This window comes from Phyllostomus discolor, chromosome 6 (genome assembly GCF_004126475.2).
Source record: "Phyllostomus discolor isolate MPI-MPIP mPhyDis1 chromosome 6, mPhyDis1.pri.v3, whole genome shotgun sequence".
Lineage (NCBI taxonomy): Eukaryota > Metazoa > Chordata > Mammalia > Chiroptera > Phyllostomidae > Phyllostomus > Phyllostomus discolor.
Window position 1 is genome coordinate 51,041,188 of NC_040908.2, and position 27,717 is coordinate 51,068,904.

General features: G+C 42.0%; 1 protein-coding gene across 7 annotated transcripts; it reads left to right on the forward strand.

Annotated features, from left to right (window-relative positions):
• The first annotated feature begins 371 nt into the window (after positions 1-371).
• LOC114499602 (STAM binding protein) lies at positions 372-27,330 on the forward strand. 7 transcript variants are annotated; one of them, XR_004903736.1, is made up of 11 exons: positions 848-967; positions 2,290-2,504; positions 11,833-11,908; positions 12,169-12,264; positions 13,402-13,768; positions 15,916-16,040; positions 16,923-17,060; positions 24,096-24,208; positions 24,789-24,888; positions 26,370-26,532; positions 27,055-27,330. XR_004903736.1 is itself a non-coding variant. In XM_036028158.1 (10 exons), exons 2-10 carry the CDS (start codon positions 2,302-2,304, stop codon positions 26,424-26,426), a joined length of 1,275 nt encoding a protein of 424 aa, XP_035884051.1. In that variant the 5' UTR covers positions 372-458; positions 2,290-2,301; the 3' UTR covers positions 26,427-27,330. The 7 variants fall into 7 exon arrangements, 6 of the variants coding, with proteins under 6 accessions (XP_035884051.1, XP_028371717.1, XP_028371718.1 ...); XM_036028158.1 differs by lacking the exon at positions 848-967 and adding an exon at positions 372-458 and having other exon boundaries at positions 26,370-27,330; XM_028515916.2 differs by lacking the exon at positions 848-967 and adding an exon at positions 406-529 and having other exon boundaries at positions 26,370-27,330.
• The last annotated feature ends 387 nt before the right edge of the window (positions 27,331-27,717 follow it).

The window sequence follows — 27,717 nt, forward strand, 5'->3', positions numbered from 1 at the left end:
CTATTGTTTAGTACCTCGAGCCATCAATTTTGTGTAGAAATAACACAAACTGAAAATTTGTTTTCCTTTCCCTGCTTTAGAAATCCTGGTTAGTTTAGCCAGCGACTCTGGGTCAGCAATGCCTCCTTAAATGCTGGACTTGTGTGTAACAGACAGCCTAGCTGACAAGAATTTCCTAACAAAATCAAAATAATTCTGATGACAAAAGTAAGCTTGGCCGTTAGTCCCTTTAACTACTTGGCTCTCCTTCCCCGTTGATTTCCTTTACAAAGATGGCCACCCTCATGCTCTCTCCTCATTGGTCGGACTTTCAGTAGCCCCTCCCATCACCTCCTTAGGCCCTGGGTCCTAAATTTTGGGAAATGTAGTTTATCCGGGCGAGCGGGAGTGGACGGCACGGCCGCCGGATGTGACGTTTACGGAAGCTCGGGAGCTCCGAGTGCCGTCCGCAGGGACAGGTTGGGAAGGGCCCGGGTATGTGGTGGGCCCCGGCCTCTGAGCGTGGTCGGACTCAAGGGGAGCATCCGCCGTGAGTGTGGGGCTTAGAGCCTTCGCCTCCCCTGGGTCCCCTGCCCGGCCCGCCGCGCGCAAAGGCCCTGCCGGCTCCTGGATCCCGTCCCCCGCTGGGCCCAGCGCGTCCCCGCCTATCACACTCGAAAAACCTGAAGACCTTGGATGATTTTTGTCCCAGTTGGCAACTTGGGCTTGAGTGCCTTCAAAGAGGGGCCTCAGGTGGTTGTCAGGAGGCCCCCCGTCCTCTGCATACGCCCCCTCCGGTCATTCCTGCTGCTGCTTTTCTCCTTTTCGTCTTTCCCCCTCAGTCCTTTACGACCCCTTTTCCCTTGTTTACGGATGCTGATTTCCTTTCTGGAGAGTTGTTTGGGCCTGTAGTACGGGGCACCGCTTGCTGCCCTCAGGAGAGTGTTGCAGTCGTGACCCCAAACATCCTCTCCCAAGAGCTACTGAGGTACAACAAGCATCCTCCGCTTCGGTTAGCTTTAAATGGGCCCTGGACAGAGTATACTAATTAGGCAAATTGGGGAGATTTTAGATTTGCTTAGGCTTTCTGAGCTCTTAAAAAGGCTTTGTTGGAGATGGAATGCCTTGCATCCCTGGCAGCACCCACAGCTTTTGTACCATTAGCGAGGGTGTTTTAGAAAGGAAGCTTAGTGGAGGAAATGTGGCCTGGAGACAAAATTGGCCGGGAGAGAACTCTGAGGGAGGGGCTGGAGTGGGAAACAACAACAGTGGATGAACAAGTGAAACTGAAATGTGAGGATTTCTGGGCAGATCAGAGTCCTGACTGAAGCAAATGATCTCCTTTGGGAAGGGGTAAGGTTTAAAATTAAAAAGACAACATAGGGCCAGGTGACAGAGGGCCTTGAATTCCAAAGTGAATTCTACTATAGCTTAATATATTCAGAGCATGCTGGTTAGGATGTGCTGTAATTCAATATATATCAAATATCCTGATTCTTTTTGGAAATGATGCAGAGTGATACCTGATTGGAAGCTGGAATCTGATTCTGACCACTATCTGCAAAGATTGTAGATTTATTGCAGTTTGAGACCCAGGAAGAGAAAGTACCCAGGTTTTCTTGCTGCCAGGTTACCTTGTGCCCTTTTGTTATTCAACGAGTCCTTAGTCTGTGAAGATATATTTGGGTGAATTGTTTTCAAGATCTAAATTCCTTGCACTGGTATGATGAGTGATGTAGATTGACTGGAATAGTGGTTTAGTGAGCAAATTAGGATTATGAGCATTCATTCCCAGACCAGTTTCCCTAACTAACCTTCCCTAGCTAACACCATAGGAAAATGTCAGTTTACTCTCAGACTCAATAAAAATAATCAGACTTGAAGTGCATTAACAATCACCATGAAAGTTCATTGAGTGTACTCTGCCAGGTACTGGGGTAGATAGAATGGGTAGCTGGGAGGAGAAACAATGCCAGAAATATAAGATGCTGTCCCTCCTTTTATATAGTGCTGAAAGCAGGGCCACCTAGAGACAGAAAAATTAGCATGAAGGGTAGAACTAAACCCCTGTGGCCCAGTATAGTTATATTCCCTGTACCACCTAATTATGGCACAGGGACTGTGGGTTTTTGAGTCTGCCAATATTCATCATTGTGATAGGGGCTTCCGTGTGGGTCTCAGCCTTCTTGTAGGAGGCATTATCTGATATGAGCCACAGCATGTGGTATTTTCCTCCCAGTGTGCTGGGTTGTGCTGGGATGATGTGGGCCATGACATTGATGTCGTCTTTTTTTCTGTTTCCTGTCTCAGAACTTGGTCCTGATGTCTGATCATGGAGATGTGAGCCTTCCTCCCGAAGACCGGGTGAGGGCTCTCTCCCAGATGGGTAGCGCAGTGGAGATAAATGAAGACATCCCACCCCGACGGTACTTCCGCTCTGGAGTCGAGATTATCCGAATGGCATCCATTTACTCTGAGGAAGGCAACATTGAGCATGCCTTCATTCTCTATAACAAGTATATCACGTAAGACACCTCCAATTACTTTTTTCTTTTCCGGTGACTGATGCCTCACTCACTCTGCTTTTGTGCTCATTTATTTGTTCAGAATTGCTAAAGCTAGAGAACTTTACATCATTAGCATTAATCATTTTTGCTGGCAGCTCCTACATATTAGCTGTCCTTGATATTCAAAGACATGAGTACTGAAAAGAGTTATCTCCATGATTCAGTATTTCATGAGTCAGAGACCTAGCTCTTTGGCCTGTGCCAGCTGTTAGGCAAGAGAGTTGGTGGTTGAACTGTCCATGTTTTGTATTGATGAATGTTTTTCCTCTCCTCTATTAATCATAGGATTGATGATAAAGCTTTGCAGAACCAAAATTCCTCACCTCTACTTATTTAGTAGCAAATTGAGTGGTTCAGGAAAAAGTTTTTTAACTTGTTTCTTAACTTTTATTATGCAAGTCATCAAACAAGTGTTGAACATCTACAGCTTGTGTGGCTCCCTTTGCTTGCTTAGCATCTTAGGGTTTAGCAGCATAAATAAAAGATTTCTGTACAATTAACAGGGAACAGCTCCTAAAGCCCCAGTGATGTGTAATTTAGGAAGGGAATAATGTTCTAGGGTCTCATTTATAATTCCTAGTCTTCTTTGGTAATACCAGGACCTTTTAAAAAATAATAATAGTATATTTGTATGGCTTTTAATAGTTCACAGAGCATTTTGCCTGCATTATTTCATTTGATCTTCCTGGTTCTGTGTGTGTTTAGTAGTGCACATCATCCTCCCATTCTGCAGGTGAGGAGACAAGCCCAGCATTCAGCAGTGTACTTCATGCCATATTTCAGAGTGACAAAACCCAATATGGATTCTGTCCTTTTTGTTTTCCTTTTGATAATGTTCTGTTTTTTGAGATCATAGTCTTAAGCCACACTGACTATTTTTAAATTATTTTTTATTATTGTTTTTGAATAGGTAACACATAACATATGGTGTAGAATTCAGAAGGCACAATAGGGTATAAATATTTAAAAACATAAGTATTTAAAAACTACGTCTCCTGCCACTCCTCTTTGCAGACATTCACTTGTATTAGTTTCCTGTATGTCCTCCCAGAGGTGATATATGCTTATCAATAATGGCACAATAAGCTTTTGATCACATACCACTCGAAAACAGGGTATATCAGCGTTGGCGTCATTTACATCTTGGGCTGAGCAATTGTTTGTCGTGGAGACTATCCTGTTCATTGTAGGGTGTTTATCCGTAGCCCTGGTCTCTCCCACTGAGTGCCAGCAGCACCTCCTGCCCCCTAGCTGTGACAACCAAAAATGTCTCCAGACATTACCTAATGTTCTCTGAGGAATAAAGTTGCCTTGGTTGGTAACCGGTGCTCTAAAGAAAAGTGGGAGTTAAGAGGGGACAGCCTAGGACTCATACTGTGATTTTAGAATGGCGAAAAGGGACTGCTGTTGTCCTTTTTACTTAAGTCTAGAAACAGTGCGTGTTTTCTCAAAGATCTTAAATTCCATCCACGCCATCATGCCTCATCTTGTGGCCTCAATGTTGATAAAGTTTCATTGAATTGTAATTACATTTTGGCCTCTCTTTACTGTAATAAGTTTTTCATTCCTAGGCACAGTGGGCACACAATTTATTTTCTTGAGAAGTTTTTTTGGCTACTAGCCGTGTCTTCATATACTCTGCTGCTGGTAGAAATAGTATTCTTGTATATTGTCAGTAATCTTGTAGATAGTTCTCTCAGAATGAAACCCAAGGGCATAATTCCTTAGGGAGACTTCAGTAGAATCGTGAAATGACTCTACCAGGTATTTTTTTAAGGGACTTCCAGGTCCTGTTGCCCCACATAGAAAGTGCTTTGAGGTCAAAGACCATATTCATTTAACAAATATGTATTGTGTATACCTACCATATACTTGGCACTGTGTGAGGGCCTGCATACATAGCACATAAAATGGCCCCTACCTTTATTGGTGTACCTTTTTGGATATGAGAGAAGACAACAAATAAGTAAGCAAATAACTATAGTCACAAAATGAAAAAAATGCTATGAAAGCAACATACAGAGTGTTGTGACAGAAAATAACCAATATCTAATTAACTAGAGTAGTCAGGGTAAGGTCTGTCTGAGAAGATGAGATTTAAACTGAGACTTGAAGGATACAGTAGCGTTGGCCATTGTGTTTGGAGTGTAGCAAGTGAGGGAACAGGATGACTGCAGATGAGATCAGAGAGGCAGGAAGGAATGAATCTTGTAGAACTGTATAGGCTGTGGTAATGAGTTTGCATTTTATCTGGAGAGCAATAGAAAACCACTGAAAAGTTTTAAGTGAGGTTGTGACTTTAAATCTTATCTTACTGTATTATAAAAATATAAATTTTGGCTACCATGTGGTGAATAGTTGAGGGAGTGTTCAGAGAAGACAGGGAGATTAGTTAGGGAACAAAACTGTTCAGGAGGGAGGCTGGTGGCTTGAAGGACGGTGGTGACCTGGAAAGAAGCGGGTGGATTTGGCATTCTGGAGGTGGAGTCCATGGGACCTAGTTATAGTTTAGGAAAGATTACGTCAAGATTGACCTCAGCTTTCTTCCTTGAGTCATGTGGGATGTGTTGGTGTGTTTATTGAGATGGAGAGAGTGGTATTGAAAGGGGAAGTTTCAAGAGTTCAAGTTGACATGTTAAGATGATAAGTTTGGGATGCCCGTGAATTATCCAAATAGAGATGTGCAGTAGGAGGTTGGATGCACCAGTCAGCCTGAACTTAGAAAAGTCTGAGTTGGAAATACAAATGCAGGAGTCCTCAGCATACAGTGGTTCTGGAACCTTGAGAACCACTGAGACCTTCTCATACAGAGGTTCTTTTTTTTATTTTTTTTAAGATTTTATTTATTTATTTTTAGAGAGGGAAGGGAGAGAGAGAGAGAGAGAGAGAGAGAGAAACATCAATGTGCGGTTGTTGGGGGCCATGGCCTGTAACCCAGGCATGTGTCCTGACTGGGAATCGAACCTGCGACACTTTGGTTCACAGCCCGTGCTCATCATACAGAGGTTCTTAATCGGGAGTCCAGGAACCCCACAGTGATTCATAGATGGAGTTTGGAGTCCATTCTTGGTTTGGAGTCCATTCTTGGTTGAGGAAAACTTTTCTTACTTTTACTAACCTCCAACTGAAATTTACCATTTCCTTTGATTTTGAATATAGGCCTCAAATGACAGCAGTATTAATAATATAGGCATACCTCAGAGATATTGTGGGTTCAGTTCCAGACACTGCACTAAAGCAAATTGTGCAGTAAAGTGAGTCACATGAACTTTTTGGTTTCCTAGTACATATTAACATGTAATTACATATTCTTAGTACATATTAACTTATTAACATAACTATAACATATAGTTATGTTTACACTATCCTGTGGTCTATTAAGTATGCAATAGCCTATGTCTAAAAAACACAATGTATAATACATACCTTTATTTAAAAATACTTCATTGCTAATAATCTGACCATCATCTGAGCCTTCAGCGAGTTGTAATCTTTTTGCTAGTAGGGAGGATCTTGCCTTAATGTTGATGAAAACATCTGCAAAGCACAATAAAATGAGGTATGCCTGTATTTGTAATTTTGTCACCAATAGAAATCAAGATATTTTCATTCTACGTTACAATTTTTACTGATATCTCAAGGTAGCATTTATACTTATCACTACCTCATAATTATAGTGCAGAGTTACTAAACCCATGACTAGGTCCTGTTTTTAATGCATTAATAAATGCATTAACAATACATTGATGTTTGCATTAATAAAGAACACATCAGTGAAGAAGTTCATATCACAATATTTCGTATTTCGAAAACCGTATTTCAGTAGAATTGGCTTCTTCTGTAATTCTTTGTATCTTAAGTTATTACGAGGAGGAATCTATAGGTTTCATCAGATGCCAGAAGGATCCATGGTGCATAAAAGGATCAAGAATCGTTGATCATGAGACTATAGAATGAGAAAAGGAGCCTGAGTTGGAACCCTGACTTTGGTTAGTGAAGGGAGGACCAGGAAAGGAGACTTTGAGGAAAGTTCGAGAGGCAGGAACAAGTCCAGAAGAGGGTGGTGCCATGAGAGCCAATAGAGGTCAGTGTTTGCAGAGAGGAGCCAGCTGGATCAGATGGGTCAGATGGGTGAGGATTTGGGTTTGGTAACATGATGTCATTGGTGATTTTGGTAAGTGATTCACTAGAAAGATTAAAAACACACTAGATTACAGTGGGTTGAAAGGTGAATGGACAGTAAGAAAGTGGAGACAGTGACTATACTGCCAGCCCGCTTTTTTGGTAAAGGGCCACATAGTAAATATTTTTGGCTTTGCAGGCACTTTGATCTCTGTCATGACCTCTGCTTTGTAGTGTGAAAACAGCCGTAGACAACACGTGAATGAGAGAGTATGGCTGTGTTCCAATGAAGCTTTATTTACAAAAACAGATGGTGAGCTGGATTTAACCCACTAGTGCAGTTTGCCAAGACCTGACATAGACAGTGCTTTGTAGAGGTTGGATCGGAGGCAAAGTGGAAAAATGAGGAAGTAACTGAAGGGAGACAAGGAGTACCTGAAAATGTGTTATGTGTTTTAAGATGGAAGATTCTAGAGCATATTTTTTTGCTGATGAAAAAGATCCCGTGGAGAAGGAGAGACTGCTGTTACAGAAAAGATAGTATTTAACTGTAGCAATAAACTCCTAAATAGGCAAGAGGGGGTTGGATTAAGAGTACACAGGTTCTTAAGGAATTGATATTTTTCTGTGACTCAGTGTTACTTTGAGTGACATGAATGTTAGTGTTAATAGCCAGACTGATGGGTAGTCTGTTCCTATATGTGGTTCCCATTTACTATGATGAACTAGGCCTGGAGGAGAGTTGAATGAGAAAGAGATGGGATGTAGCAGCTCATTTACTTAATTTGTTAAATTTGGGGTTTAATTTGGGATTTTGTTGACCTGGATCAATAAATATTGCTACCTTCATTTTTCTTGCAGATATCTTTAAGACCCTAATTCTGATTCTGTGAACCAACAAGCCCTGAGAGTAAGAAAAAAGTTCTAGCTCAGGATTCTCATTCTGTTTTTTTAAGACATTTTACTTGGTCTATTTTTGTCAGTAACAATGGCTCACTTTGGCAATTATTACAACTGAGGAAGGATGACGGCATCCACGTCACCACTCCTCCGCCTCCCCCAATATTGGGAGTCATCATTCTAGACCTTTTGTGGATCCTTCAATTCCGGAGTTTAAAAGGCATGTTTTTTCTTTTCCCTGGAGCAGTTCAGGCATCTGAATGATCTCAAGTGCATTCCCCACTCAGAGATTTTCCCTGCTGTAGGAATGCTTTGCCTTTTGCAGACCCCGGTATAGGAGAAGGATTTTGCACACATTAAAGCAGTGCATAGTTTCATGATGAGCACAGCCAATAATCCAGGCAGTGGATTCTTTCACAGCTTTTTATGGTCATTGACTAGGCTACACAGAAGGTAGTTAGAGAAGGCATAAGCAGTTCCTGTCAGCTCTGTGAGCCTCCTAAAACTCAAACCCACTTTCTGAAAATGGTCTGTCACCAGCACTGAAAATGCTTACAACTGGCATTGGGGCTCATAGACTGAAGAGTTCTTCATCTGTGATTGTGCTCCCTTGGCTGATTAACTCTTTGAGACTGGAAGAAGTGAAATGAGAGGCCTTAATATTCTCATGTTATATAATTTCTGCCTGATTTTCTGAATTACTTTTTTACAAAATTAATATTTGTACATTGACTAAAACTATTTTTTCTAAAACATACAGCAAGGGAAATATTACAGTGAAAAGTGTCATCTCCCAGAGGTAAAACTGTTGTTTCTTGTACATATATACTACAAGAAAATGTTTATGCCATGCAAGCATATGGACTCACATGTTTATCCTTTTTTCTTAAAGCATGAATGAAATCATATAATCTATTTTGTTCTACAACTTGCTTTCTTAACAGCCTGTCTTTCCATATCAGGACATACTGATTCACCTCACTGTCTCAGGGCTATTTTTTCTGCCTGGAACAATCTTATCCCGGATCTCTTCCTGCCTCCCTCTCTTCCCGTTCACACTTAAATGCCACCTTGCCAGTGATGCCCTTAGCTGCCCTATCTAAAGTCTCAGCCCCTACCCCCTTCACTTCCTATTTCCCTTCTCTATAATGACTTTTCCTTGCGCTGATTATCTGCATACTTTTTGTTTTGTTTATTGTCTGTTCCCCCACTACAATGTATACTCTTTGGGGAGGAATTTATGACTGTGTTCACTACCAAATCCCTAGCCTTTACAATAATGCCTGACCCCAGAGTAGACACTCAATAACTATGTGTTGAACAAATGGATGGATGATTACATTGTTTATCACATTTGGGTACACCATAATTTATTAAATGATCCCCTATTGGACATTTAGGTTTTCAGTTTTGCCTGCTTTTATGAACAATGAATGCCATGTTGAATAGTCACACGCATGTGTGTGTGTACACACACACACACTTTTGTACTGTTGTATAGGGTAAATTTCTAGAAGTGGGATTGTGAGTTGAAAGAATATGCATATTTTAAATTTCTAATAGTTGTCTCACTTCCCTAAGAAAAAGGTATTACCAAACTGTAGTACTGCTAAGAGTGTATAAGGACACTCACTTCCGTACACCCTTGCCTATACTGGTTATAATCAGCCTTTAAGACTGTTCCAGTCTGATAGATGAAAATGGTATCTCATCTTAACTTCAATTTCCTTCATGATAAGTAAAGTTGAATACCATTTCATGTACTTATTCACCTTTTGTATTTTCTTTTCTCCTTATCTCTTTTCTCCATTGTTCGGTTAGGGAGTTTGGCCTGTATTTTTGCTAGCACATCTTTCTTTGTTTTGGTACCTATCCTCTGCCTAGGCTGCAACCAGATCTAACCCCAGAGAACAGTATACATCTGGGCCACAGCTATTCTATGCCTGGAACATTTCTAGTCCTGGTGTTAATGTCTTCGTCTCTTGCGCACATTTTTTATTTGTTTACTTATTAGTAAAAACAATTATATAAGCACATAGATGTTAGCTATATATTAGGCACTATACTCAGAACTGTATTTGTTTATCTCTTTAAGCATCACTGCAATCCTATCAGGTGGTACTGTTTTGTCTCCACTTATGTAATTTATGTATATAAAGCAACAGGGATGGTGAAATGCAGTAATTTTCCTGAGGTCACAGTAAATGGCCTGGCCAAGCCAGGATTTGAGCCCAGGTGAGGTGGCTCCAGAGCCTGTCCCCCTAACCACTGAGCTCTGTATCCTCCAGTATGGGAAATGGGTTATGTGGCCCAGTCTCACTTTCAAGAGACCTTTCGGCCCATATATTCCCATTCAGAAAAAGGGCAACAGTTGAAACAAGGGAAGGTATTCATGTATAGGTCTGAAAGTTTTTTCCTTACATATAAACTAGATTCTGTTACCTGGTTCAAAGTTTAAAGAATATAAAAAGGTTCACAGTGAAAAGTTTTATTCCCACCCTTGTCTCATTCACCCTATTTCCCCTGCCCTCTACTTTTGTTAGTTACTGTATATACTTCCTATTTTCTTTATATATCTATAAGCAGGATAAATAAATATACAGATTTGTAAGTTTTTTTCCCTTTCTTACAAAGTAATGCACATTTATTTACATTTTGGTTTTTTCACTCAGCTCATCCACAGGTTTAAGTCCATCCTGTTCATCAGATATTTATTGAGTGCGATATATACAAGGCACTGCATTGGCTTTATAGGAATATAGAAAGAAGCAGGAGACAGAAGTCTCTGGCCTCAGGGCATTTACAGTCTCTTTCTTCAGGTTGAGCCATAAGCAAATGTAAAGCGAGTGCTCCTGTGGCCTGGTCCTTTCCTGGCTGACTCAGGCTGCTGCACAAAGCTCTGTTGGTCTACTGAAGGCAGGAACATGAGCCTTTGTCTTTAGGGCAAGACTGAGAGACTTCCTGAATTGTAAGTCTCTTATTTATCTTAATATCCTGTTAGAACTTTATGACTGAACAAATAAATTTGTACTTGTTTTAGACTTCAAAGAAACTAACCATTTTATATCTTTTTCATAAACCCAAAGGAAAGATTTTTAGGATCCTTTTGATTTTAGAATTTATCCTGGCCTGAGAGGTGTTGGATTAAAAGGAAATTTTTCTATGTCAAATATAGAGCCAAAGGAGGCGGACTCATCTGTAGAGGGTTTGTTGTACTGCGAGTGGGGGGAGCCTTCTTCTTTTCCCCTTACTGAGGTTTCCTTCTCTGCTTTTCTCCCACCCCTGATAGATAATGGAAAAGACTCAGTTAATCCCAACTATAGCAGAATATTTTAGGGCTGTGAGCAAGCTACCTCTGTTTTATTTGTTTTGGGTCTTGGCTTGTATTTTTTTATAGCTTAATTCTATTAAAAGACTGCTGTGTTCAGAACCCCTCCCACAGTTGTGGACATTCCAGGAACCATGTGGAGGCAGTGTGGTGTAGTAGTTAAAAGAGTAGATTCTGAAGCTGGCACTGAAATTCCATTTTTTTTCACTGCCCCCAAGTAGACATTCTCAATGTTAGAAGTCTGTGAATTGAGTCAATTTACCTTTCCCACTGAGCTTTACAGCCAAGGGCAAGAACTGAAAGAGAAAATCTAGCACTTATATTTCTCTAAGTACTTTTCATCAGACTATAATGCATGTTATACATGTAACATGAATGTATTACACACAGGTGCTGTCAAAGCTTCTCTGTGCTTAGCATTATGCAAGGAGTATTCTTTAAAGGAACATGAATTACAAAGGGAAAAAAGTCAAGTTCTAAAGTGAAAGGTCACATGAGGCTGGGAGTAGAAATAGAACATGGGTTTCCTTTAGCTTCCCACCATTGGCTGCCTCACTGTTCTTCGAAGAATTATTTGTGGCAGAGACCCTTTCCTTTGGAGACCTGTTGCTGTCACAAGAAAAGAATGTCTTTGGAGCTATATTTTTGGGTACAGGATAGGCTTTCCCCCATCCCCCCATATATTTTGTTGTGGGAGTCTGGTGCTTGCCGCAGCAGGCCCGAGTTGGGAGAAGAGAGAAACACTCTGTTGCTCTTTAGAGGGCTGGAGATGGGTGGGGGGACGCAGCCTGTCTGGGTGAGCCTGTTACCCCTGCCTGGCACATCTGGATCCCTGTCTTACAGGGGCTGCAGGATGAGGGAGTTGCATTGCTTCAGAATCTTTTGGCCATGTGCTCATTTTCTTTGTATCATAATCATTCTAATCTGTTTCCTTAGGCTCTTCATCGAGAAACTACCAAAACATCGAGATTACAAATCAGCTGTCATTCCTGAAAAGAAAGACACACTAAAGGTGGGTCTTCACTCTCACTGGTGCCCACCTAAAAGCTTCAGAGTGGCACACACTGACTTCAAAGTAAAAGTAGGAGTGTCTGCTTCTGAGCACCAAATCCTGCCATGGGAGATGAGGACAGTTGTTTCACCAGATCAGTATGAAGTAGCAGGGGGTATTTTAAATTGTTTTTAGAAACATTGTTGCTATTGCCAATTTGACTTCTCTACTTAATTAGCGGGGAATTATTCTGATTCTCAGTATTTTTGTGTATGTCTCAGAAATTAAAGGAGATTGCATTTCCCAAAGCAGAAGAGCTGAAGGCAGAGCTGTTAAAACGATACACCAAAGAATATACAGATCATAATGAAGCAAAAGTGAGTATATAACTACAAAGTAGGGAAATTAGTTTGTTTTCTTAGGCTGCTCTGGGATTATAATATTTCAGCAGATCCTGTGATTTTAATGTGATACTTAGCTTTTTTTTTTTGGCAAAGGCCAGAACACAAAAAAGTAGAGCACAAATGTTTAGACTGAGTGTTCTAACACAGATTTAGCCTGCTTGCCCAAGGGGGTGACTTGAGGGACAGAAAATCTATTGCTTGTCTGCTATATCTGGAACAAGAACCTAAAAAACAGTGAAAATTCTCCCTGAAGCATAGGTTTTTAGATCAGAGAATTTGTCAGGTTTGATTCACATTTTGTTATACCTGAAACAGGCTATACCTGTTTGAAATGACTCTTTTTCAAGGCATTTTCACATAATTCTTGGTAGGAAGAGTTAGTTCAAGCTCGTGGAGACACTCCAGGGCACTGTCAGAGGTCTGTGACAGATGGGAGTGCACCCGGTGGCGGGCCCTCCGCGTTGCTTTGCAGCACTCCACTCAGCTCTGTTCCGGACTCTGTTGGTGAACGTCAGCAGAGAGCTGAGCAGCTATGGGGCATGTGTTTCTAAGACACTGAGTAAGCAAAAGCCTTAATGAAGGAGATTATTACCTAACATTTCTTGTTCATTAAAAATGTCACTCTATATTGAACTGATCACCAGAAAATTACCGAGACTTCATTTTGTGTTAAAAATTCAATGAGACCCCTAGCATAGGAAGTATAAGTTTGGATTTGGTTCTGTCTTACATCCCTATTTGGGATAGAGAATGTAGACATGAAACAGAGAATAAAACTGTCTGTGATTCTTATTATGATGTGCAAACAATAAGTTGCATTGAGATTTTGTAAAAAAGAAAGTACATTAGAGTCACTGGGAAGAACACTAAGAGGATTAGGACTGTAACTGGCATTGCAGAATAGGTACATGGTGGCTAGAAAGACAGCAGTGGTGACTCTTCCGTGTGTGTAGGGGTAGAGGGAGTAAGGGAAGCATCAATCCTGTGTTGGGAAATCAGGTCAGAGCAGAGGTACATTTTGGGAAATCCCCCTACTTGCACAGCCTTGTCCTCCTGAGATATGAAGTCACTGAGTGTAGTGTTAGCCTAACTCCTAGTCTTTCTTTGTAGAAGAAGGAGGCGGAAGAATATGCCCGGAACATGGCTATCCAGCAGGAGATGGAAAAGGAAAGACAAAGGGTAGCACAACAGAAGCAGCAACAGCTGGAGCAGGAACAGTTCCGTGCCTTTGAGGAGATGATCCGGAACCAGGAGCTAGAAAAGGAGCGGCTGAAAATTGTGCAGGAGTTTGGGAAGGTGGACCCTGGCCTAGGCGGTCCACTGGTGCCTGACTTGGAGAAGCCCTCCCTAGATGTGTCCCCCACGGCACCTGTTGCATCCACACAGCCCTCAGACTGTAATATAACCGTAAGGCCTGCCAAGCCACCTGCGGTGGATAGGTCCTTGAAACCTGGATCGCTGAGCAACTCAGAAAGTAGTGAGTCGTTTTGCTCATGTCCTCTTCCGTCTTAGCTATAGCTAAACAGTATGTCATTCCAGTGGATTCAGCCTAAGATGACCTCCATGATCCCACTCACTAGGCTGTATTGCCATGCTGTGTCCTATCACACTGGCTGTATTATGAGAGTGGCCTTTGCCTAAGCCATATAATTAACCTGGATCCAGGTCAATTTTCTGAAGAATTAATACTATCCTTGAAAGTCCCACCTTCAGTTTTCCCACCTTCAGTTTGTAAAGGGCTATACAGAGATTTGAAATGTTCAGTGAACTAGACACCACTATTGGCCTTTTGTAAAAGACATTTGAAGTTAATTGTACCACTTTGTAGTGTAACAGCTGATTTGATAGGGCAGTGGACTACTGAATTGTGCTTGCCCTGAGGACATTCCTAATCCTTAAAGAGCTTAGTCAGGTAAATATTGGATACAGTCTGATAATTCAGCTTAACCATAGAAACTGTTGACAGTCTTCCTCCTTTCAGCAGTGGTTGACCGTCTGAGAAAATAATAGCTGCAAAATAAAGAGTATACCTTAATTATTAAAATAGATCTTTTTGGATAGGAAGATGCTTTCAAGTAATCATTTGAACAAGTCTGCTTTGCAGAAGATCCACTTAAAAGGACACTGTAAGAGTGGGCAAGGCGTGCTAGGCTATGAAGCCTGGTGTTTAGGGTTTTTTCCCCCACATACTTGGCAGACTTGTCTGTCACTACTGTTCCTACATACATACTCTATACTTTGGTCAAATTGAACTCTCACATTCCCAGAACAGTTCCTGGACGATCTTATCCAAAGAGGTTTGTTAACATTTGCCCTGAACCTAAAATCTCCTTTCTCCATCTCTGTCTTCTGATTGTCTTAAAGTTTTTCCCGATCCCCTTCCCTTCAACCAGATTGATTCTGTTCTTAAAACCCTTGGAGCTCTTATTATCTGTAATGCAGTTGAGGTCACTACCTGATAGTGTAGTCATTTGTCAATGACTAGATTTTAACTTCTTGTAGGGTTAGGGTTTGAGTGTTACTCTGTTTTGTATTCCCTGTGGGCTGAACACAGTGTCTACTTGGTAAGTGATTATTGAGTTGAAAGGGAAGCACTGTGCCAAGCCTTAACTCAGAATCCTCAGATACGTCATCAGATTACCATGTGACCACTTGGCTCGTGGTCTGCCATTGTTACACTCCAGCAGTTCAGATCTTGCTGTTGAATGTGCAAAAGCAAAATATCCTTTTTTTTTTAATGAAAATTTGACTATGAGAGATACCTCCTGAATTTAGCCTGCTGGCTCTCATAGGTTTCTCCTTGGTGTTCAGGGACTGGGTCATGTTTTTTTAAAGATGTGATTTATTTTTAGAGAGAGGGGAAGGGAGGGAGGAAGAGAGGGAGAGAAACACTAATGTGAGAGAGAAACATCGATCAGTTGCTTCTTGTACAAGCCCCAACCAAGAGCCAAACCCACAACCCAGGCATGTGCCCTGACCAGGGATTAAACTGATAACCCCTTGCTTTGCAGGATGATGCCCAACCAACTAAGCCACGCCAGTCAGGGCCTGGATCCATGCCTTTTCTGAGGACCACAATTTCTGTTGTTGTTTTCTTTTACCATTTTAACTTTCTTCTAAATTAATAAATTCAGAATTAAGTAGTTACCCAAATTACTTCCCATTATCTAGAATGTATCCTGGTGTATTTCTTTGAAAGGTGTACTCTTTGATATTTTTATCTTAGATCAAAGAGATTTAAAATAGAAGTGAAAGTTTAATTGAATGAGATTTTTTTTCATCCTTTGTATTAGATGGTGACAGAGAATTCCTGAAGAGCTCAGAAACTTCTTTTCAGTAGTAGTTTACTTTTGTCTTATCTTGAATGATTGAAGCCTCTTTTCTTTTCTTCAAATAACGTACTCCCAACAGCTATAGCCAGAGATTGGAGAAGAGACTTTACAGCCCTCTTTCTCCTGCCATTTAGGATGAGGTTTCCCACTTGCTGCCTGACCTTGGTTGGGGAGAGGGGACAAGGCGGAGGGGAGCAGTGATTTGGCATCGCTCTCCCAGGGTTGCCAACTTGGAGTCAGTGTGGGGACGCTCTGCTGGTGGTCTCAGACTTTTCCCCTTTCTCCACTACAGCTCCTACAATCGACGGACTGCGCCACGTGGTGGTGCCCGGGAGGCTGTGCCCGCAGTTTCTCCAACTAGCCAGTGCCAACACTGCGCGAGGAGTCGAGACCTGTGGCATCCTCTGTGGAAAACTGGTAAAAACAAATGCTTTCCTGAGTTGAAATTGTTTCTTCCCCCTTGACCTCTGACTCTCAGAGAAGACAAACAGGGTCAGTTACTCTTTGCACTGACCCCTCTGCTGAAGGGACCATGGACAGCGTAATACAGATGTCGCTTTGAATTTGGTAACTCTGTATTTGGTTGATTTTCAGAGTCCCTTGAATTGAACTGATTATTTTAATGCTAGTAGTAAGAAATACCTACTTCCACACTTGGTGGGAAGATCCAGTCATTACCTATATATCATTTTTTTCAAGCACCTGCTCTAAGGTAGGACTTGGGGATATGAAATACATAAGGCATGTAGCATGTGTCCACAGAAATTACCCCAGCACTGTGGAAAGGTGAGGGATATACGCCAAAAGACAAATAGCATTCTGAATAGCATGTGCAATAGGAGCACTAAGAACTTTGAGGAAGGAAAGATTGTTAAATGGAGGCACTTACAGAGCCCATTACTAACTGCTGAATGAATAAATGAATGACATGGAATAGACTTACACTGAGCCTTAAAGGATGAGAAGGACTTAGAGAAACAGGAAAAGGGAAACTAAGCATGAGCAAGGGAAGAGAAATGGTACTATTTGTGGAGCTTCTCAAGAACCACAAGTAGACCCATTTCGTTACAGCAGGAAATTGCCCCAGGGCTGCGGGCATCTGTAACTTTGCAGAGCACCGCCAGGGGAATGCACATCAGTACCAATGTTGTGAACCACAAGGTGTGGCACTCGGAGTGAGATGTAGACTGGGGTGGGAAGGGCCTTTATTTGTACAGATGTTTAACTTTCTACTGTTGTGGCAGAGTAGAGTTTCGTGAGTGCCAGGGAATCGTGATAGGCTGTTTTGTCCTTTGACAGATGAGGAATGAATTTACCATCACCCATGTTCTCATCCCCAAGCAAAGTGCTGGGTCTGATTATTGCAACACAGAGAATGAAGAAGAGCTTTTCCTCATCCAGGATCAGCAGGGCCTCATCACACTGGGCTGGATTCATGTAAGTAATTCCGAGCTCTCAGGGTCAGCCTCTTCTCTCACAATGTTATAAACATACTGCTTGCTTTTTTCCTTCGAGCAAAGTGGATTATTTTCAGATTATTTAGATGATTGTTTTTCCCTTCCTTGGATGCAGACTTGTCTTCTCTAGCATACATGACTGCTTGTACTCCACTATTGATTTCTGGAAACTACTTGGGGCTTTTAAATTTTATTGAAAAAAAGTTTTAAAAGTCCTGCCTGGCATAGCTCAGTGGATTGAGCACAGGCTGCGAACCAAAGTGTTGCAGGTTTGATTCCCAGTCAGGGCACATGCCTGGGTTGCAGGCCATGGCCCCCAGCAACGGCACATTGATGTTTCTCTCTCTCTCTCTTTCTCCCTCCCTTCCCTCTCTAAAAAATAAATGAATAAAATCTTTATTAAAAAAAAAGGAGTTTTAAATAACAATGAACTTGTTTTCCTAAAGCCCCAGTTCCCTCATGAGTGTGAATGGTGATGGGATGCTGGCCTAGACTATAAGTGGACACAGACTAAACCTACTTCATTCATACTCTATATGTTCCTACAGGTATATAAACCAAAGTACTTTAAATGAGCCAAGAGAGTTAATTCAGATGTTTGCATTTGGTTTTTTGTTAAAGCAGCATATACCATTGTATAAGCCAGAAGGGCCACCAGTATAGGGGATTTTCAAGTGTCTCCATATGTTATGTAGTCTTTTGGTCATATTCAGGTAGAATATAATTTTATCTCGAAAGATTATTTCTTAACTTCCTGTTCCTTTTTAATTCCTCACTCTCACAGACTAAGCTACTTTTTACGTTGTATGCCAGGGTTACACACAACCAAGTCAGCTCGTTTCTGTGTTTGGGAAGATTACTCACACGTGCATGTTAGCATTTGGGAAACACTGGCCTGTGAGGCGGTCCCGTGTGCCTCTGTCCTTTACTCAGTTTAATTCCACGAATATCTGCCTTTCATCGTGCATCCCCATTGGAGAGAAAATGTGTTCCTTATCTGCAGGTAGATACAGATTTGAGTAAGATAGGATCTTAGTCTCAAGAAGGAGATTAGACACAAACAAATTATAACTCCTCAAATGAGGCAGAATGTACCAAGTTCTTCAAGAGGAGCAGGGAGCCTGTGGGAAGGACCACACTTGGTACGATTTACTAGAATGTTGACCAGATGGGCCAAGAGAGAGATCCATGTGGAGAGAAAGGCCCTGGAAGAGGCACATGGTGTTCCTGGAGCCTTGAGCGTCCAGTTTGCTGGCGTGTGGTTCACATAGGAAATGGTAGTAGATAAGCTTTGTTATGAAACATTGAGTAGATAGACTCAGAATAGTTGTCCTTTTTCAGTAAGTGGAGAACTCTTAAAGTTTGGGGGTTTTTTCCTTTTCTGTATTTGTGATGATTTCTTTCTTTATTAGCATAGTTGACATACAATATTGTATTAGTTGCAGGTGTACAACATAGCGATCTGACATTTGGAGTAGAGCAATGACAAATCAAAGTCATACTTCAGAAAATGTAAAACAAAGGCAATTTTAAGATAAGTTGAGGCAAGGAGATCATGTAAGAGATTACTGTGGTAATAAAATCTGAGTAGACTTCCGGCAAGATGGAGGAATAGGTGGATGCACCATACCGCCTCGCACAACCAAGAATAGAACAACAATAATTTACAGACAGAATAACACTCAGAACTGTCAGAGGATTTATCTGAATGGAAGTCGGACAGCCAAGAAGTTGAAGTAGACCCGTACATCCAGACTGGTAGGGGACGACGAGCCGGGCAGGCGCGGGGCTGGCACGGGTCGCGGGCGCGTGGAGGTCGGGGAAAATTTGGCGTGAAATTGGTGCGACAGCCATCCAGGGCGCAAGAACGCAGCGGTGATCCCTGAGTATGCAAGCTGTGGCTAGGGAACCCAGCGAGGCAGCGATTGTGGACCAGGGCAGAGCTCGCAGCCCAGGATCCCAGAGTAGGGTCTGAGCCCAGGAGAACGGAACTACCGCCATTGTTCCCTCCCGCCCCCGCCCCTGCCCCTACATACAATCAAGCGACTGGGGTGCCCAGCCCCAGTGAACACCTAAGACTCCACCTCCCACCGTAACAAGAGTGACCAGACCGGGGGGAAAAAAAAAGGAGAGACAGGGAAAGACATAAGACATGTTTCCAACAGAACAGATCAGTCCCCCAGGACTCATCCTTTTGAGCAACCAAGAAATAGCCAAATCTATCAGATGCACAGTTCAAAACACTGGTGATCAGAAAGCTCACGGAATTGGTTGACTTTGGGCTCAATTTAGATGAAAGGATGCAGGTTACCATAAAAGAGATGCAGGAAGATACGCGGAGGAGAGCCAATAGTGAAAGGAAGGAATCTGAGTCTCAAAACAATACAGTGGACCAGAAGGAAGATAGAATCAACCAAGCAGGAAAGCATGATGAAATAAGAATTCAAAAAATCGAGGAAAAGCTTAAGAGCATCCAGGACACCTTTAAACGTTCCAACATCTGAATAAAAGGGGTACCAGAAGGGGAGGAGCAACAAGTGGAAAAGTTATTTGAACAAATAATAAAGGAGAACTTCCCCAATCTGGCAAAGGGAAGTCTTCCAAGAAATCCAAGAAGCTCAGAGCCCCAAAGAAGTTGGACCCAAGAAGAAACACACCAAGGCACATCATAATTACATTAGCCAAGGTAAAAACGAAGGAGAGAATCCTAGAAGCAGCAAGAGATAAGGGGATAGTAACCTACAAAGGAGTTCCCATCAGACTGTCAGCTGATTTCTCAAAAGAGACCTTACAGGCAAGAAGGGGCTGGAAAGAAATATTCCAAGTCATGAAAGATAAGGACCTACATCCCAGATTGCTCCATCCAGCAAAGCTCTCATTTAGAATGGAAGGAAAGATAAGTGCTTTTCAGATAAGGTCAAATTAAAGGAGTTCATCATCACCAAGCCCTTATTTTATGAAATGCTAAAGGGACTTATCTAAGAAAAGAAGATAAAGAAAAGACATGTATAGTAAAAGGACAGCAAACTCACAATTATTAACAACCACACCTAAAGCAAAACCAAAAGAAACTAAGTAAACAACTAGAACAGGAACAGAACCACAGAAATGAAGGGCACCTGAAGGGCTAGCAGCAGGGGGGTGGGAGGAGGAGAGAAGGGGAAAAGGTATAGAGAATAAGTAGCATAGAATGTAGGTTGAAAATAGATAGGGGGAGAGCAAGAATAGTACGGGAAATGTAGAAGCTAAAGAACTCACAAGTATGACACATGGACATGAACTAAAGGGGGAGAACGTGGGTGGGAGAGGGGGTACAGGGTGGAGGGGAGAGAAGGGGGGAAATGGGACAACTGTAATAGCATAATCAATAAAATATGTTAAAAAATAATAATAAAAATAAAATCTAATAATGAGAGCCAGGGTGATGTCACTGTGTGTGGGTAGGAGGAGATGAATGTAGGATTGCAAAGGATGTGGGAATGAGTAAGAGGATGATGAGTAGAAGTCAGTGATGACGTAGAGACTTGGGTCCTGACTCACAGCAGTGGCAGTGATCATCTCATAAGCAGAAACAGGGACTCCAGGAGGAGGACTTACTTTGGAAGTTGGGTAAATAGTGTTCACTTGTGAGCATGACGATGGTACCAATGAGACATTAAGTTGGTAGAGGTAGTTATCAGTTGGAAATGTGGCTGGAACTTGGGAGCAAAGTGAGGCAGTAGAGAGACCTGGGAACCTCTGCATAGAGCTGATCTTCGAAACCTGGAAACTGGAGGACTGGCAGCCTAGGGGAGGGGCTACCTGGGGGGACATAGGAAGTTGGCAGTAGTGAAGCAAAGAGACATAAGGTGAGGGTAGTGTTAAGGCACAGAAGTCAAAGGAGGAGGACTTTTTAAGAAGAAACTTCAGGGTGTTAAATATGTCACATTCTGCAGAGAGTTCCAGAATAGCGAAGACCTGGATGAGCCTGTTGGATTTGGGAAAGTCACTAATGACCTCGATTTTGTGAGTTTTAGGCAGTAGTGGGAGTAGATTATAAGGGTTTAAGAAGTGATGGGAATTGAGGTTGTGGTGATAGTGAAATACACACTAATTTTTTGAAGAGCTCATTTCTGAAGGAAAGAGATAGAATGGTAGGCAGCTGGAAGAGTAGCCAGGTTGAGAGAAGATTCACTTGATTTATGGTTTAGTGTGAAAAGCTTAAACATGTGTTTTGTTCTGATTTTGGTTTTTTTAAACCTTTACATTTGAAATACAACTATATATAAAAGTACATAAACTAAATTATGAATCATTTAGCAAACATCTATGTACACAAACTATAAGAAATAGACATTGTTGAAGAAACAGAACATTGCCAGAGGCAGCCCCCCCTCCCAGTCTCCTGCCCAGTCATGCTCCCCCCCCCCCCCATCCTGACTTCTCTGGAAATCCTTTCCGTTTTTTTATAGGTTTACCACCTAAACATGTATTCCTAAACAGGATGTTTACTTTTGCCTGCTTTAAAACATTATACTAATAGAATTGTGTAATATGTATTCTTTTGTGTCTGGCTTCTTTTGCTCAATGTTTTTAAGGTTTATCTCCATTCTCAGGTATAGTTGTCTGCATGTGTGTTTAACACCCGTGAGCCAGTGGAGGAGATTTTAAAGGGCAGGAGAGACAGTAATATGGAGGTAGGAAAGTATCAAATCAAATGTATAAAAGGACATTCACATATGGGAGAGAAACTCACATTACTCTGAGACAGAATTGAAGGCAGAGTGAAGTAAATATACAGGGAGATTTTCGAGGTTATATTTAGAGGAGTTAAGGAAACTCATTTTTGGTGATCTGATTTCAACAAGATTGGAGTCCAGATCCACTGCCCAGTGGGAGGGAGATGGGGGTTTAGGACCTGGAGGAGATGGGGAAAGTGGAATATTTACTGTTCAGACTTCGGAAAGCTTACCCACAGATGAATAAAAGGATTTCTAATATCAGTGAGGGCCCAGGTGGGAACAAATTTAGAGCCTAATTGATAGCATTTCAGCTTTCCCCACCCCCCACGATATTTCTTTTCCATTCCTTCCTAACTTGGGATTAAAAATAAACAAAAGCAAATCATAAGTGTGCTCCAATTTTAAAGTTGGCAAGAGGAAAATGCAAAAGATCAGTTCTTCCTTCTGCACCTTGCCAGCCACAAACCAAGTTCTCTAGTCAAATGCCTTGCATTGTCATGTTTGATCGTCAGCTGTCCTGTGGCTTCCAACCCAGTATTCAAGGTGCTCCTTTACCTGGTCCCAGCCTGAATTTGCTCCTGTGGCCACTCTGCTCCCATCCAGGTGCCCAGGCTGCCCTCAGCATCCACTCCCCCTGCTCATTTCTGTTCCTTTGGTACATTGTTTTCTCTCCATAAAAATGCCTTCCTCTGTCCCCAGCATGGTGGACACAGTGGACATACCTATTTTTTCAAGAAACTCAATTGCAAAGGGATGGAGAGGGAGTGAAGGCATAATAGTTAGAGGGAAGCAGAGGCTCAAGGCAAGATTTTTTTATTTAGTTTAACAATTATTTATTGAACCCCTGCTATGTGTCTCTATATTGTCTTTCTAGCTAACCCAACCTAAGATCAGAGGCCTAGCTCAGCATATAGAGGCCTCATTTCTTCCCAGTTACAGTACTGGTTCTAACCATGGGATAAAATGTGTTGTCCAGCCATCTGTCCTCAGCAGTCTATAGGACCACATTATTATCAGATGGAAACTGTTCTTCCCTGTGCTCACCAAAATTCTTACCTGCCCCATGAGGACCTCTCTGCATTCGGCTAACGGTTCCTGTCCTGCAGACCTCTTCCACAGTAAGCTGGCCACAGTGTTCTATGGGCTGGTGCTTCTCAGACAAGGTGGCACATAAAGAACCATTTGATGAGCTTTTTAAAAAAGAAAAGCTCCTGGTGTGACTCAGTGGGTTTTTTGCTGGCCTACAAACCAAAAGGTTGCTGGTTCGATTCCCAGTCAAGGCACATGCCTGGGTTGGGGGGCCAGGTCCCCAGTTGGGGGTGTGCAAGAGGCAGCCAGTCAATGATGTATCTCTTGCACATTGATGTTTCTCTCCCTAAAAGTAAATAAATAAGTAAAATCTACAATTTAAAAAATACAAAAAGAGAAGTTCCTCTCAGGATGGACATTTCCAGGGGTGGAGCTCCTCAGGAGCTTCAGGTTTTGCACAGCAAGTTTGAAAATGGTGGTCAAATATACTTACTTGTTTTCTGTGCTTTTCTGTCAGTTAAGGTTGGTGGTCTTTTTAAGTCATACTGGGCCTTTCTTTTTCCATTCTGGTTATCTAAAATCACACCCCCTCTAAGATGAACATACATCATTATATATTTGTTCAATCGTGTATAAAAGTGGACTTAATAAAACATTAAATAATTGAAAACAAATGAAATAAACTGAATATACATTTAGATGGTGCTTTAACTGATTACCTTCAAATTTCAGTATCTTGGTCTTTTTCCCAAACAAGACTGGGTCCCTTGTGTGATTTAACTACTCACTGAAATCCTGGTCACCCGCTGCCTCTTAAGTCCTTGGGTGATGCACTTGAACTGTTGCCGTCTTTGCCTTTAGAGCCCCAGACTCATGCTTGATCTCACAACACCTCCTTCAGGAAGAAGAGTCATTCATCTAACTGTGGCTTATTAAGCACTTGACTTCTATATTGGACAGCTGTACCATTTATTCCAGCATGGATGACTCTCATTGCGGAGAGGGAGCGTATGAGGAGTTAAACAAGTTGGAGATTATGAGTCTCTTCACACACTCACATTAAACAACCCTTGTTTACACTGCTGGAAAGGAAGCTCACTATCTATTATGAACTTCATGCACACCCCTCATGGCTACAAATGACTTTGTACTTGACAATCAGATTGTGACCAGCTGTTGAGAGCTATCTGACTCTTCCTTCATACATGGGCTGGGTTAGCTGGGTAGCCTCACTGAGAGGGTCTGACTGCTCTTTCCCTTCTCAGACTCATCCCACACAGACTGCCTTCCTCTCCAGTGTTGACCTGCACACGCACTGCTCCTACCAGATGATGTTGCCGGAGTCCATAGCCATTGTTTGCTCCCCCAAGTTCCAGGAGTAAGTACCTAGGACACCATTCGATGGGGCGTTACAAGGAGACAGTTAGGGAAAAGCCTCAGAGGAAAAGGTCCATATTCTTAAGACCTTGTTCTCTGTAAAATAGACTGTGGTATTGACTGGCTGTTCTGAAAGGCTTCCTTTTAAGCCACTTTGCCTGATAAACATGTTATGCTTGTTTGAAAAGATATCCAAGCAACAACTTAGGTGCTTTTCTAAGAAAAGGACATAAGAAATTTGAAGTGTTTGACTTGAAGCAGTAGGAATTTTAAGAGGTGGACGTCAGATTAGAAATTTCAAAATTGAACAAATTTCTCAATGTTAACTTCTTTTTCATTCTAAATCATGTTATTCACTGTGAATTCCCCCAGCAAAATTAGTGTGGTGACAGTGATGAGTCATTCTCTAACTCTGATTCATTCACCAGAGAAGAGACCTACGATCCCACACACTTTGAAGCTGCCCCAAAATGAGCTATGAGCTCTGCTGTGTGTGTGTGTGTGTGTGTGTGTGTGTGTGTGTGTGTTAGGGATGGGGGGTGCATTTGCTTGATTCTGGGCCTGCCTTTTCTTTTTTTCAGAACTGGATTCTTTAAACTAACTGATCATGGACTAGAGGAGATTTCTTCCTGTCGCCAGAAAGGATTCCATCCACATAGCAAGGATCCACCGCTCTTCTGTGTAGGTATCTGTGTAGAAGAAACTGGGGCTGTGCCTCAAGCAGGGACAGTCAGAGCTGAGGAGGCACATTGCACTTTGTGACCCATACAGAAGATCAGCCTTATCCACCCGTCTTTTCAGATCGTCCTGATGAGGACGAGCAGGGGCCGAGTGTGTCACAGGAGCAGGTTGGAGTCGGCTCTGCCGCTTACGGACGGTGTGCCTTTGCTCGAGCTACTCAACCTTCCTGGGCCTCAGCTTCCTCACCTGTAAATGGGGGTGGTGATAATAATAATACCTACTCTACAGGGTTTTCAAGAGGATTAAATTAAATAATATGCAGAAAGTACCTAGTGCCATAAGCTGGCTTATTTATTAATGCTTAGGTTTTTTTCTTCATCAACATCAGTTGCTAAGCCTATACTTCAGTATGAGATTTGGAATCAAGGTTAAAAAGTCACTTAAGATAAGTAAAGTATATTTGATTCCGGAATTTTATGTAGATAATAGAGATTCTTATGGACTTCTTAGGAAGTTTTTTCCCGTAAGTTGTGTTCTGTGAATAAAAGGTCTCAGTTGCTGGTAAGATCCGCATGATTCAGTATGCCCCTCAAATCTGATGTGGTAGCGTTGCTCCACTCCACGCTGCCCATGGAGTGTTATTTCCTTTGGGTTCACTAAAAAGTGACCCATGTGGAAAAGAGACTCAGAACCTTGTCACGTAAAAGGAACTGGGGTTGTGCAGAAGAGAAACTCCAGGGAGAATCTGAGAACTGACCTTGATGTTGGGAGAACTATTGTATAATAAGATGTGGGGTGCATCTCTAGGTAGAAACAAAACTACGATCTCACAGAATGACAGTTTTCAGCTGAGAATGAGAACTTTCTGACAGATCTGCTAAAAAATAGGTGGAATGGTGCACCTGAAATCTGTGTGATTTGTTAACTAGTGCCACCCCAATGAATTCAACAAAAAGGAAAAAATATATTAGGCTAAAAACTCTTAGAGAAAAGCATTAGACTGGAAAAAATGGGCTAGTCTTCCTTAAAATGTAATAAATGTCTGGGTGCCATGATGCTGAAACAGAGGCCGCACTATCCCCCCAGAATGCCCAGGTTTGCAGTTGTAAAAAACCCTTTTACATGCCCAGGGAGCATTCCCCACATGCAAGTAGGCGAGCTTTATTATCTGGTTGGCATAGTGACCCAAAAACTGCAGTGAGTTCAGTTCTTTCAGATAGATCTATACCTCTTGAATGACTCTAGAGTGTAGACACGTTTGGAAAATAAATGAGGCTGCGAGGGTCCACGTTGATTCAGGCTACAGGTGGGGACTGGTGGAAGTAGTGGTTCCCAGGCCCCTTACTGAAACTGCCAGTGAAGTGGCAGCCTGGCTTCCGCAGTGAGTCATTAGCCACTATGAGCATTTTAAGTAAGAAATTTTAAAGCATGACTTCAGAATTTTCCAGGACTTCCCCTTTCTTTGTTTATCCCTGTTACAGAGCTGCAGCCACGTGACCGTTGTGGACAGAGCAGTGACCATCACAGACCTCCGCTGAGAGTTTAACTCAAGCCCCTGTCAAGAACTATAAAACCACATCAGTATACTGTAGCCCCTTAAGTTAAACTTTCCAGAAAGCTTTGGAAGATTAGACAGGATAGAAAGTGAGTATCACCTGGGGGAGAACCGATTCTCTATTTCTGACTTGAAAAGAAATAATTGAATATATTTTTTAGGCAAGTCTGGAAAATAGCACAGTCATGCTAAAGCAACTTTTCAGTCTGCCTCTAACTAAAAATTAAGTTGAAAGAATGGTATAAAGTCCTGGCCGGGGGGCTCAGTAGGTTGGAGCATGGTCCTGTACACCAAAAGGTTGTGGGTTTGATCCCTGGTCGGGGCACAGACCTAGGTTGGGTTCCATCCCCAGCTGGGGCGTGTACAGAAGGCAGCCAGTCAATGTCTGTCTCTCCGTCCATCCGTCCGTCCGTCTGTCTCTCCCTCTCTCTCTCCCCCGGACCCCAACAACCCCCACTTCTCCTTCTCCCTCTCCTCCTCCCTTCCTCTCTCTCTAAAATCAATAAAAAACATATCCTCAGATGAGGATTAAAAAAGGAAAAAATGGTATAATGAACACTCCTATGTTCTTTGTTCTAGATTCACCGATTGCTAACATTTTTTTCTTTCAGCTCTCCTAATTTCTCTGCCAACTTGTTTATTGTTTACCTCTGGACTAATTAAGGGCATCTATGCAGAAATGTGGAAGTCATTCAGAAAATCTCTGGGTTTTCCTGTGGTTTATGGCAATATTAATGAAGTTTATTACAAGAGCCAGGGACAGCTCACTATGTCTGACCAGATGGTGAGGCTTGAAAACCCTGAAGAATGATTTTGTCAGGAATTATTGTTATTTAACACATGGTTCAGGATATTTTTTCCTCTATAATAAAATAACAGTTAACTTATTTGTGTACGTGTGCTCTAAAGACACCTGTTTGACCAACCATTGTCCAAACAGACACTGCAAGGTCTGGTTGTTTGGTGATGTGGAATTTGAGATGAACTTCCGTGAAGGTGTGCCCCAGTTCACTTTTAATTGTCCCGTGTTTTTTGTCTACTTATTGCCATCATCCAGAGCTATGAAGTCATCTGTTCGTTTTGGGACTGTCTCAAGTGGGTCATCCATTCACTTCCTCCTTATGCCCTAAAAGCTTTCAGATGAAGATAATAGAGCCTTTATTTGGAGTACCAGGTTACGCTCCACATAAATGACTACATTCCCATGCTACCTCACCCTACCAAATTTGTGTGTTAGCTGTTCTTTTCTGACTGGGCAACATTTAGGTAGAAAG

Coding starts and splice junctions, on each gene's coding strand:
- LOC114499602 (XM_036028158.1), top strand. CDS start 2,302: ATGTCTGATCATGGAGATGTGAGCCTTCCTCCCGAAGACCGGGTGAGG. Junction 16,041..16,922: donor GCATCCTCTGTGGAAAACTG/GTAAAAACAAAT, acceptor GTCCTTTGACAG/ATGAGGAATGAATTTACCAT. Junction 24,889..26,369: donor AGGATCCACCGCTCTTCTGT/GTAGGTATCTGT, acceptor TCCCTGTTACAG/AGCTGCAGCCACGTGACCGT.